We start from the raw sequence: 12512 nt of genomic DNA on the forward strand, positions 1-12512 counted from the left end.
TGATATGCAGCGCGGTGATAGCTGTTCTCACCATCTTGTTTCCCATCCTGTTTTTATATTCTAAGTCCGATTCTAATTAGCTGTGGAAAGATCTGATTTTAATTAACTCATATTACTATTTTTTTTATTTGTTTGGTGCGGAAGGCATTTCTGTCCTGGAGGTGGTGGGACTGTGAATATGAAAATAAGTCCAAAGTCTCATTAAAGCAGAAATCCTTTCCAAAACAAAGGGACAATATCTCATCTGATGTTATTGTTTCTGGAAGAACGAGGTCATGAATTGTAAGAGAGCAACCATGCTTCCATACAATAGTACTGTTGCAGATCCTCCATTGGAATTACACAAAGACACATATTCATATTAAAGATAATTTGCTAAATTATACACAAATGAACAAGAATTATCATCAATATATGCAAAAAAAGTACAAAAACTAAATACAATTCCACAATACAGACATGTGGTTGCACAAATTATGACTCAAGTACGATGAACATAATTAATCTCTTCCAGGACGTCCAAAATATACAAAATAATTTGTCTGACTTTACAACTTTACAATACGGTACACAAAAATACAGTTACTGAGGGAATGAGTAGTGATTAGTGTTACGTAGGTTCATTCCTCATTAACTACAGTCATTTTGTCTACCTTATTGTAAACTATTGTGCAATTTTTCACATAAGAAATAATGTTAATACAATTATTTGTTCCAGGAAGTCAAAAATATGAACACAAAACATGTTTTTTATAGTTCTATGATTATAGTTTTACATGCAGAAAACAATTCCAAAAACGCCAATGTGGCAGTGAGATTAATTCCGACACCCATGCGTTACGTCTTTATCAAAATACTTCAACTTGCAACATTCTCTGGTTCTATAGTGGCTTATTATGAGTAAGAAAAGCAGTGACTTGTGGCGTAACTGTGTTAGTTAGCAAAGAACTACACAACAAGCTGCTGATGACATCATAGATGAGCAACAGAAATTACTTCCTGAAACACAATTGGACTCACAGAGTGTATTAATTACATGACACGACACATCACGTTGTACTCTTAGTGGAAAATGAATGCAAACCAAGGCAAAATCTTTTCCAAAACGTATGCTAACTGAGGTTCCACTGTATACAAAATACAACAAATATGTACAGCATCAGCAAATGGCAAGAATTGGATGGCACTTCATTGACCTCATGTTATTCATAATGTTTGGAATTGTGTGCCCATGCTAATGTGCAGTTCCACGGAGCTTGACCTGGAAAACCTGGAATCTTATGTCTCATGTAATACACAGCAGGGTGTCCAAACCAATTCATATACTGTAGATTTGCTAAGAAGGTTCATGTTAATATTATTATATCGCAGCCAAGGACTTTGTAGGATTTCAGTTTTGCCACCAGCTGCTTATAATGATCTGCCTTGTTGTTTTCCAAGAAACTTCTGCTACCTTTCATGAAATTAAAACAAAACATTTGATGTCAAACTTACCTTACCTTTTCTTTATTAGTAACCAAAACCAAGAAAAACATTAAATTTTTGTTGTTTTAACATTCCAAATATTCTTCTTAAATAATCACTGTAATTTTTCATAATATTTTGAATTTATTTCCATAATTTCATAACTTTCCCCAGTGTAATTGTCCAAAAATTACAACTTTATTTTATGTTTTTTATCATACTCTGACATACTTGAGTATTTCAAAATTTTTTTCTTGTACTTTATTCCCACAAGATTTTAGCAGTTTTTTTTAATTTCCAGTTTTATCAAAAATGTTTTCCAACTATTAATTAAATGAATTAATTTCTTTCTTATAAATTACAATATTTTTGTAACATAAACATAGCCTAATATTAAAGTAATATGTAACTTTGTCCGCCAACCCAAATGTCCAAAAAGTACAACTTTATTTGTTGTTTTGTGTATTTCTCATAAATTTCTGATTTTAAAAAATCTGTAATAATTCAAATTTATTCTGCTAAAATGATGTAATTTTTCCTTCTGTTATTACGACATTATTGCGGTAAATTTATGACTTTTAGATTACAACAAGTTTACCTTATTCTTGTGAAATTACTGCTGATTTTTTGGTTTTCTTGTTCAATTATATTTCCAGAATATACCCCGGATGAACCCAAAAACAGGCTTGCGCTGTGGACGCACATTTATGCAGCATATGCAATTGTTACTCTCAGTCCATCACAAGTGACTTAATTTCATGACAATTCATGGATGACTCTTCCAATGCATTAAAATGGTTTTCTATCATTTGTATGTTAATCTCTTCTCCCACCAGTGGCCGCATAAGTCGTTATCTCCTCATCTTCTCATCCCCTCTAGAACTACTGCTTCCATCCAATACTATTCAGTCTTTCTGAAGTTGTAGTTCCTTGGTAGAATTACAGTACACGCAGTAAAATACATTTTATGTAAAATCTTTTATGTACATTCTCTACTGTATTCCTTTAGCGTCATTCATTACCCATTAGCGCGACAGCTCATCCTATCCTGCTCATGTCAAGGTCATAACTGCTGCTTTTGATCATTTTCACCCATGCACTGAATGCACCGTGGATGATGTTGAATGGATGAATCAAACATTGACCAATGTTCTTCCATGGCGATTCAGCCTTCCTTATTCAATATCATTTGCTTCAGCACTGAACTTTGAGTCCATTTGGAGCTGCTCTGTGTTTTCCGACTCAAGTTGCTGCGCTGCGTCATCTCCATGCCTGAGCGTAGCGGACATCTGTTTCTGTAACAAGTGATGTGGCTGAACATTTCACGGAAACGGGTGGACATGAGGTTGTATAAGATGGGGTTGATGGCGGAGCTTAAGTAGAAGAAGACACCGGAGACAATATGAACGTGTTCGAAAATCTTGATGTGCTGTTCAATGGACGTGTCCATAAAGCTCCACATCAGGCGGTCCACGTGGAACGGGGCCCAGCAGAGGCCGAACACTATCACCAACACACCTGTATAGAAAAGGAAAAGGAAAGGATAATGAGGCAAAACGTCGCCAAAGATGCTCCTGCTGAGTCGGAATGCTGCTGCATGAATGCTTAATAATAATAGGAGAAAAGGATTACAGTGGATCAGTAATTTTGGTTGCACCGTGAGTGAGGGGTGTCTCAATTACTCGTGCTTTTTCATGCAAACTTCACACAGAGATGGCCAAGGGTGGAATTGAACCCTGGTCTCCTAACTGTGAGGTCTGCGTGCTAACCACTCGACCGCCATGCAGCCCTTCACAGGGCTACAAAATGTGTAATTGAAATAAATGGGAATTTGGGGGACTGCAAGCATCAGTCTATCAGTCTCAGTCTAACATGTAATGCCCATCTGATGGACTTGTTCCTGATCCTATCCATCCTGGTCACTCCCAATGAGAACCTCAGCATCCTCATCTCTGCTCCCTCCTGTTCTGCTTCCTGTCTTTTCGTCAGTGGCACTGTCTCTAGACCAAACAACATGGCTGGTCTTACCACAGTTTCCTTTCCTTTCATTTTAGTTGTTCTATCACATATATATCACATAATGTAAAAAACTGTATACAAGTCACTACAAAATTTAATTTAATTTAATTTAATTTAATTTAATTTAATTTAATTTAATTTAATTTAATTTAATTTAATTTAATTTTATTTTATTTTATTTTATTTTATTTTATTTTATTTTATTTTATTTTATTTTATTTTATTTTATTTTATTTTATTTTATTTTATTTTATTTTATTTTATTTTATTTTATTTTATTTTATTTTATTTTATTTTATTTTATTTTATTTTATTTTATTTTATTTTATTTTATTTTATTTTATTTTATTTTATTTTATTTTATTTTATTTTATTTTATTTTATTTTATTTTATTTTATTTTATTTTATTTTATTTTATTTTATTTTATTTTATTTTATTTTATTTTATTTTATTTTTTGTCCCGTCCAGCCATTGGGGCAGATAGTATTGTTGTGTATTGTTTTTCACGGGTGGTCTGACTCTACATTGTTAATTTGAAATAATCCTCCATTTTGATCAGTGCATTGTGTATCTTTACCCTTAAAGTGTCTTTCACACAGATATTGCCTCGTCTGCGTGTCTTAAGATGCAAATTCAACGTCAGCTCCCATTCCATGTTTTTGCTTGTCACTCAGAACATCAACCTGAGATAAATGATGCAATTTGTGAAAGTGGCTTCAGTCAGCAGGGGAATTCTCCAGCTCGTACTGCAACAATAGTTGGACGTATGTAAGCAATTAAAAAAAAAAGCAGAAAATAGACCTCTCGTTTTCTGGTCCTGCTGGGACCCCCGATGAGGGTCTGAGAGGACTACAAAAGTACAGTTGATGTGACATGAAAAAAATGTGATTTTGTGACGAAAATCAGTCAGTTGGGTTTTGAATGGAAAACACGGATGCAAAGATGACCTACACAGCATTTTGGTGACTTGAAAGTTGCGTTCATTCATCTTCTGCCTGTGAGCTCTGCTGAGGGTTTCTGGTCCAAAGCTGCACCGATCATCCATGGTCGTCGTCACTCTCTCCTTATGCAGCTCAAACCCGATAAGTAAATAGAGGATGCTAATAATCAGCATGGGAAGGATGAAGAAGGCCAGCGTGGAAATCAAGATGATTAGGTTGTACATCCATTTGGGCTTGACCAAATCTGGGGATTGAGAAGTAACAATGAGAGATACAATGGATGGTAGAAGATATGATTTTAGAGAAGTTCTATACGTACGGCAGATAGCAGAACGCGGGAAGTGTCGTCCGAACCTTGGAGGCAGCACCACAATCCCGTGCAGGCTGGTGTTGGGAACAGAACACAGCATGGAGAGCAACCACAACATGAAGACGACTCTTTTGACGTGGGAGGATGTTGCCATGTGTTTGACCTTGAGCGGGTGCACCACGGCCAGGTAGCGTTCCACGCTGAGCGCCGTGACGTTAAGGATGGAGGCGAAGCAGACGGTCTCAAACAGAAAGATTTTGAAATTGCATCCCCCCTCCCCAAGCAGGAAGGGATAGTTCTGCCACATCTCGTAGAGCTCCAGCGGCATTCCCAACAGCAGCACCAGCAGGTCCGACACGGCGAGGCTCAATAGGTAGTAGTTGGTTGGCGTCTGCATCACCTTGTAGCGCAAGATGACCGCACAGGTGAGGGAATTACCCAGAACGCCCACCAAGAAGATGATCAGGTAGGTGACACAGACGGGAAGGAACAGAGGGGACCTCGGCGGTCCGAGTTGCCTGGCAAGATATTCCTCCTCGCTCAAGCACATTTCATCCACTTCCTGCTCAGTGGCGTTCTCCAGCAACCAGGAGATGTTCATACCACAAAGCAAAGCTGCATCTTTGCACCCTATATCGCTGGAGACGTCGCTACCGAACAGACTTGCACGGGAGCAATTTAGCTGCGGCATCACTCCTGTCTTCCAAAAATAACAATATAAGAATTAGACAGTATGTTTTTAAACATGTACATACACAGATGATTCCTTTTGAGGGTCGCGGGGGGTGCTAGAGCCTATCCCAGCTGTCTTTGGGCGAGAGGCGGGATATACCCTGGACTGGTTGCCAGCCAATCACAGGGCACATATAGACAAACAACCATTCACACTCACATTCATACCTATGGACAATTTGGAGTCGCCAATTAACCTAGCAGGTTTTTGGAATGTGGGAGGAAACCGGAATACCCGGAGAAAACCCACGCATGCACGGGGAGAACATGCAAACTTGATGTCCAAGATGGCCGAGGGTGGAATTGAACCCTGCTCTCCTAGCTGTGAGGGCTACAAAATGTGTAATTAAAATAAATGGGAATTCGGGGACTACAAGCATCAGTCTATCAGTCTCAGTCTAACATGTAATGTGCATCTGATGGACTTGTTCCTGATCCTATCCATCCTGGTCACTCCCAATGAGAACCTCGGCATCCTCATCTCTGCTCCTTCCTGTTCTGCTTCCTGTCTTTTCCTCAGTGGCACTGTCTCTAGACCAAACAACATGGCTGGTCTCACCACAATTTTGTATACCTTTCCTTTCATTTTAGCTCTTCTATCACATATATATCACGTAATTAATATAGAATGTATACAAATCAGAATAGTTATATGTTTTGAACATAATTAAACACATTTCTTACTACCTAATTTTTTGTGTATGTTATAGTGGGAAAAACTAAATATGTTTATTAACTACACTACACTACACTTTTTTTGAACTAGAAAATGTTTATTTTATTTTATTTTATTTTATTTTATTTTATTTTATTTTATTTTATTTTATTTTATTTTATTTTATTTTATTTTATTTTATTTTATTTTTTGTCCCATCCAGCCATTGGGGCAGATAGTATTGTTGATCTAAATGCCCTTACATGCTAAACAGATTTGCTCTGTGTCAGGAAAAGTGTAAGCTACAACTTCCCTGTACCATGACATTTTATTTGCCGTTATTTGATGTTTTTGTTATGCGCATTTGGAGCGACCGGACACTTTTTTTAAAATAATACCAATCAACTTGTGTTTACAGAAATGTCTAACAATTTAACACCTTTGCAACTTCATTCCAGACAAAAGTTTAAATGGGTAAAAAAGGATAATAGGCAATTCTGTTACACGTTATATCAATCCGTATTGTCTATGTATGCAACGTGATAGAATAATTTACAATGATGCTCAAATAGAAAACACTCCTGTGTTAATGTGACATACAAAAATGTCCTTTTAGTGAATTGGACATTGCTGGAATAAATTCACTCTCAACCCTGGCCATTGATTGTCCCAAAAGCTGCCTTTAGTTAACTGGACTGCATTTATCAATTCAATGGAAACACTTCCAATATGTCACAGTTTAAAAAAAAAAACATTCTTATAATCCTTTTTTCCCAACTAAAATATTCCCACAATGTTGCCCTCACATTAAAAATGCACTTCATGTATTTTCATTGTTTTTGTATTATATTAAACATGCAGAAGAAGATAAAAAAAACACACCTGCAGATTGTAGTCCTCAATGAAATTATTCTGTTCTTCGTGAAATGAACAAAAGTTGAAGGTATGGGAGAAAAAACAAGCTTTTCATATTCCTCTGGGTTCGGATCGGACAGTGTAGCGCGTGCTCTTCGACCCTCAGTGTACCAAGGCTGCTTCAGATTACACTATTTGAACGCTCACTCTCTCTCTTTCTCTCTCTCTCTCTTTCTCTCTGCATCCGTCCAGGCGAATCTCCTCCACGCCAGCTTAAGTAAGTGGCCTACAGGTCGTAAGCGTGTGTGCTTCGGTGCCTGAGAGACCAAATGCTGACCCTAGTGCACGTGCTTGGGGTTCCATGGGTATCTAATAATTCCAGGTATGGACTGGAGTCACAATGGAGGACAATTTTGATGACTTTCAACTCAACTTTGACATCAATAACTCTGGACTTGGTTCCAACTTTGGTCTGATGACTTGAAAAAAATTGGTCTTCATCAGTGTCATCATCAACTAACGTGATCATTGTGTCATTTTCAGCATTGTCATTTGATTCGGACTTGCACGTTTTAAGACCTGACTTGTAATGTAATGGATCAGCATCTGATGCTACAGGTGGCTTGTCAAAGGAGCAGGCGGAATTGGTATATCGGTACTGAAAAATCAGTTGGGGTGCTTGGTTGTGTAGGCAACAGGTTATTTGTTCACACTAGCTCTGTCACTATACAGACCGCCCACAGAAAAACACCCTGCAGACCTTCACTTAGCATGAGACAACACTGAGTCGCTATTTTCTTTTCTTTAGTTTTTTTTTAATTTTTTATCTTTGGTCTTAAATACAGTGGACTCTTGGTTAGCGTCATTCATCCCTTTCACACTGAAGCGTACTCTAACCAGAGGTGTAGACTTGAGTCAGATTCGAGCACTAATTTGGATGACTTTGGACCCGACTTGATAATATCATTAAGACTTGAAACTCAACTTGGACTTTGACATCAATGACTTGACTCAAATTTTAGTCTGATGACTTAAAAAGCTGGAGTTTTTCAGTCATTTCCAGCAAGCGACCGCATTTCCCCACAGAATCAGGCTCATTGAATGCATCTTACAACATCCAATCAAGTTTAAGAACAGTTCAGAATGGATTTGGATGTAATTTTCAGCAATTGTCAGCAAGTAGATATGGAAGAACTGATTAAATTTGGGGTGTAATCCGGATCACCGTCTGGATGTAGGAATTTTTTAAAAGGATTCTTTAACATTGTAAGATTTACCATTGACCATTTTCGGCATTTGTGCATATAACTTATAAAAAATGTATCTTGCAAGGTGTTATCTTACTAATGTTGCATGTTAGCATACTAGCATTTTTTGCTATTGTCATGGAAGGATACATACATATATAATCATATTATTATCTATATAGTGCCAAATCCCAATAGCAGTTTTCTCATGGCATTTTACAAAAATTAATACAAAAATATTTAAAATCAATACAAAAATACAAAATAAATACAACAATAGAGCAGAGGGATCAATAATACATCAGGTCAGAAATCTTAAGTGTTAGTTCAAGGAACATAGAGAAGCATATCAGGGGACAGTTCTAACTATATGCTATCATGCTAAGCATTGCTATCATGCTAATATTAGCATAGTATCATTTTTAGACGTTGTCATGGATAGAATATTTAGCACTATCATGCTACTATGTGTCAGCATATTATGGTCACCATGTTACGATTGCTGGCATGAAAAATTCATGAAAATCACAAAAAAATGCTAGTTAGCATGTTACCATTGCTAGCATGAGCATACCAGCATTTTTGTGATTTTCATGAATATAAACTTAAGCAGATACTCAGTGTAATCATGTTAACAAATATGATAATGTTAGCACGCTAACAAAATTATACTAACATTTTCAGCATTTTTAGAGGTAGGCATTAAAACAAACCCTTAGCGCTATTATGCTAGGTGTAGCGTGTTAATGTGAGCATTGTTAGCATTCTTTCTTTCAAAACTTGCAATGTTATGTTTTCATGGTCAAGTAACATGAATTTGCCTGTTAGTAATTGTGAGGGAGCTGCCAATCGTCCCTCACTGATCAAGTGTATGCCCCACCTACACACTGTCATGTTTCTATTTGTGTATATAGTTGGCTTTTGTTATTTACATATGTTCTGGTTAGTACTTTAATTATATTTGTTTTCTATTTAAGTTGTTTAATTGCCGCTTTAGTTAGTTAGTTTTTCATTTCGAAGTCATTGGTTTTGTTCGTAATTTCTCATCAGTTTCTCCTTTCTTTGAGGTGATTGGTCGGGGCCTTGGACTCTCCCAAGTGTCACCTGGAGGAGGGGGGGATTAACTGGGTGGTAGTTGGGTAATCGAAGTTGTTATGTGTAATCGAGTGCTTAAATGTATACAGGAAGTGAAACTTCAGAGTGGCACTATTGAAAGACTTTTGTAACCTAAAAGAAGGGTGTTATACATGTAAATATGGTACCTTTTAGACGTATTGCATCGCCCTCTCATTGGGAACTATGGTTTGCCCTTCACGGTTAAAAAGGGCTGGGTGAATTGTTGGTGAGCAGGCCTGTTGTGTGTGCTGGGGGAAATGCTGTTGCACGGTCTGGCGAAATAAACTTGAAGTGCTCTCAAGCCCTCTCAAGCTATGGCTGTCCCGGGCTAGTAAGAGGCCATTTTTTCCCAACTTAAAATCTTACAGTAATGTTAGCATTCCTTAAGTCGTTCAAACCCTTATGTTTTTGTGGTCAAAGGATTTAAATCTGTAGATAAAATAAATGTAGGACTACTATTTAAGGTTTAAAGTTTTGTTTTGGTCCCTGCTAGCTCCTGGCCTGTTTTTTTGTTTTCTTTGCAGACGTCATTGCTGTGGATGAGGTGCGACAACGAGGCACACCTGGTGCTGATTGCACTTCTCCATTTAAGCTGACTGCTTGCAGGTGTGTTGGTCCTTTGTTCGATACCTGCTTGTCACACTTGTAATGGCTTCTTGCCTTGGTCCTTGTGCTTTACTTGTTGCATGTGTGTCTGTACATTTGTTTGGACAAAAATACTTCCCAAGAGTTTAATTTAAGAACAGATATCTAGCAACCTCTGTGGTTTTTCATAATAACCAAACTCATTTAATGTCTTACATCAATAGTATTGTACTGCCAAAAGATTATATATTATATTTTAGTTGTTATCCTTATATTTGAACATACCAGTTGGTCTCAGTTTAGGAGGTTTGCCACCAGCTGCTTATAATTATCTGCCTTGTTGTTTCCATGAAACTCAATTTCTGCTACAGTCCATGAAATTTCTCTACCATTTTGTCCACTTCCGAGAGATTTCTGCCAATAAAAACAAAACATTTGATAGCAAAAATCTAGACCTAATAAAATGAATGAATTGGGAATGTGCAGACATTACATTCAGATAAAAGTGGTTGCTTGTAGACACTATCTTCTGATAAACTACCATTTTTTACTTATTTTGCCTAAATTTCCCATTTTGACTAAATACTGTACCTTGGAAGCTATAGCCGACTTACTTTCTTTGAGTGACCTAAATGAAAAAAAGTCACTACTTTTGTTCCTGAAGCATTTTTTCTTGTAGACCAGTGTTATCTGAGCATCTTAAAATGTTAAACTCAGATGTGCATTTTTTTTTCCAACACTGCCAGTTTCTGTTGTATTTACAGTCACAATTGTAATGTACTTTGTTGACCTTCTGAGGCCCACCGGTGAACTCTGCCTCTTCACAACTCTGGCTTCTGAGCAGTGTGAATGGATGGATGGATGGATCCTTAAGGTGCTTGTCAAAGGTCGTCCCTCTTCTGTCGCTAGGTTTCTCTCCTAGTCTATATCTTATTTCCAGGCTTCCTCAGACTGCTGATCATTCTCTACTTCCATTCAACGGACTTTATCTGACATTTTCTGTTCTGGGCAGACATTTAGCTTTTATTATCTTGGTATGTGAGTCCATCGCAGCTTTCTGCTGCTTCATCCTCCATTCGATTACTTTTCCCCTGAAAGATCACAGCCGTGCAGCAGTGTGGAAATAAAGGTTGAAGATTACTTTGACCTTGAAAACAAATGGCCTGAGTGTCACGACATATCGTGCGATATATTCTCCATTTTTTTTGTTTGACTACCTAAAGCAACTAAAAGCAATAGTAATTATTTACAAATAGAAAAAAAGGATTTGTAAATTAGCACTGGGTGGCGCTGCTCTGATCAGCAATCTGATCTAGCACTATCCTATGTTAATTACTGTCACTGTTTGTGTTGGAATGTCTAATGTATTTCTAAGCAATTTTAGTCCTATAAATCATTTGCAGAGGTTATTACATAAAGCTGTAATTGGGTCTCAGATAAATCGCAAAGGCTAAATATCACCACTTTTTAAACATGTTTTTAAGCATTAATAGAGCGCTGTAGACATGAAATAACACCCTTATAGTCGCTTTTACACTTGTGTATATATAACAGAAAATAAAGTGCCTAGCAATTGGCTAGCGACCAGTCTGTCAGCTGGGATAGGCTCCAGCATACCCTTGTGAGGATAAGTGGCATAGAAAATGTGACTAAATCTCAAAGGCTAAATATCACCACTTTTTAAAAATGTTTTTTTAAGCATTAATAGAGCCCTCTAGACATGAAACAACACCCCTATAGTCACTTTTACACTTGTTTTACCCAATATATATATAATAGAAAATAAATAGTGCCCTGCAATAGGCTAGCGACCAGTCCAGGGTGTACCCCGCCTCTCGGCTGAAGTCAGCTGGGATAGGCTCCAGCATACCCTTGCGACCCTAATGAGGATAAGCGGCAAAATGGATGGATGGATAAATAGAAAGTGAGTTTACTATAGCATACTTGGTGGCTATTGTGTCTTCAATGTAACATTTCTGACACCTAGTGGCCAGTGCAGTGGCGCAAAGAGCGCGTACGCAGTGAACATCCACACAGGAGCTGCTGTCAGACACAACTCACTTAGGCCAAGAATACATGCAATTTGCTTACATATGCATATGTTTTTGCTGATGAAGTGAGGGATGACTACTGCAGCCTGAAGTAAATGACTCACAACGAAGTATCCTGCAACGCCTTAATGGATCCATTTAAATGAGCAATAAGGACCATGGCGCATGTGCGCCATTTATTTAACACTAACAGGAAAAGGACACAGAACAGGTCAGACAGATTCTATCTAAGCAAGAGACAGCGCGGTGATGTACTGTAATGCGGTTTTGCTTTTATACAATCACATATGACTGATGTTTTCTGGCCAACGAGAGAATAGGCTGTGAATCAGGATTAATCTTATGAAGGCACTGGAAGCATGAGGGCCTTTAACAGGCACCACAGCATGATGGTGGCTTCATCATCTCATGAGTCACTCCGGTAGTGCAGCCCGAAGAGTTTATGTGTGATTATTATTTTTCATGTCATGCATCTCAATTCTTGCACATAGCAGAACCTGTCATGTGTTACTGTTTTTTTCTGCATTGTAAATGA

At 37.6% G+C, this 12512-nt stretch overlaps 1 protein-coding gene across 1 annotated transcript; it reads right to left on the bottom strand.

Annotated features, from left to right (window-relative positions):
* Nucleotides 1–64: 64 nt before the first annotated feature.
* Nucleotides 65–7134, bottom strand: LOC131125833 (neuromedin-U receptor 1-like). The gene is made up of 4 exons (XM_058067732.2): nucleotides 7006–7134; nucleotides 4746–5436; nucleotides 4437–4670; nucleotides 65–2982 (listed from the first exon to the last, which is right to left on the bottom strand). The coding sequence occupies exons 2-4, from the start codon at nucleotides 5425–5427 to the stop codon at nucleotides 2630–2632; spliced, it is 1269 nt and encodes a 422-aa protein (XP_057923715.2). The 5' UTR covers nucleotides 5428–5436; nucleotides 7006–7134; the 3' UTR covers nucleotides 65–2629.
* Between the last annotated feature and the right edge of the window lie 5378 nt (nucleotides 7135–12512).

The sequence above is a fragment of the Doryrhamphus excisus genome, linkage group LG6 (assembly GCF_037039965.1).
Source record: "Doryrhamphus excisus strain RoL-2023G ecotype Guam linkage group LG6, RoL_Dexc_Guam_v1.1, whole genome shotgun sequence".
NCBI classification, from domain to species: domain Eukaryota; kingdom Metazoa; phylum Chordata; class Actinopteri; order Syngnathiformes; family Syngnathidae; genus Doryrhamphus; species Doryrhamphus excisus.

Coding starts and splice junctions, on each gene's coding strand:
- LOC131125833 (XM_058067732.2), bottom strand. CDS start 5,427: ATGCCGCAGCTAAATTGCTCCCGTGCAAGTCTGTTCGGTAGCGACGTC. Junction 4,671..4,745: donor CCCGCGTTCTGCTATCTGCC/GTACGTATAGAA, acceptor CTCAATCCCCAG/ATTTGGTCAAGCCCAAATGG. Junction 2,983..4,436: donor TCAAGTCACCAAAATGCTGT/GTAGGTCATCTT, acceptor TTTTCTATACAG/GTGTGTTGGTGATAGTGTTC.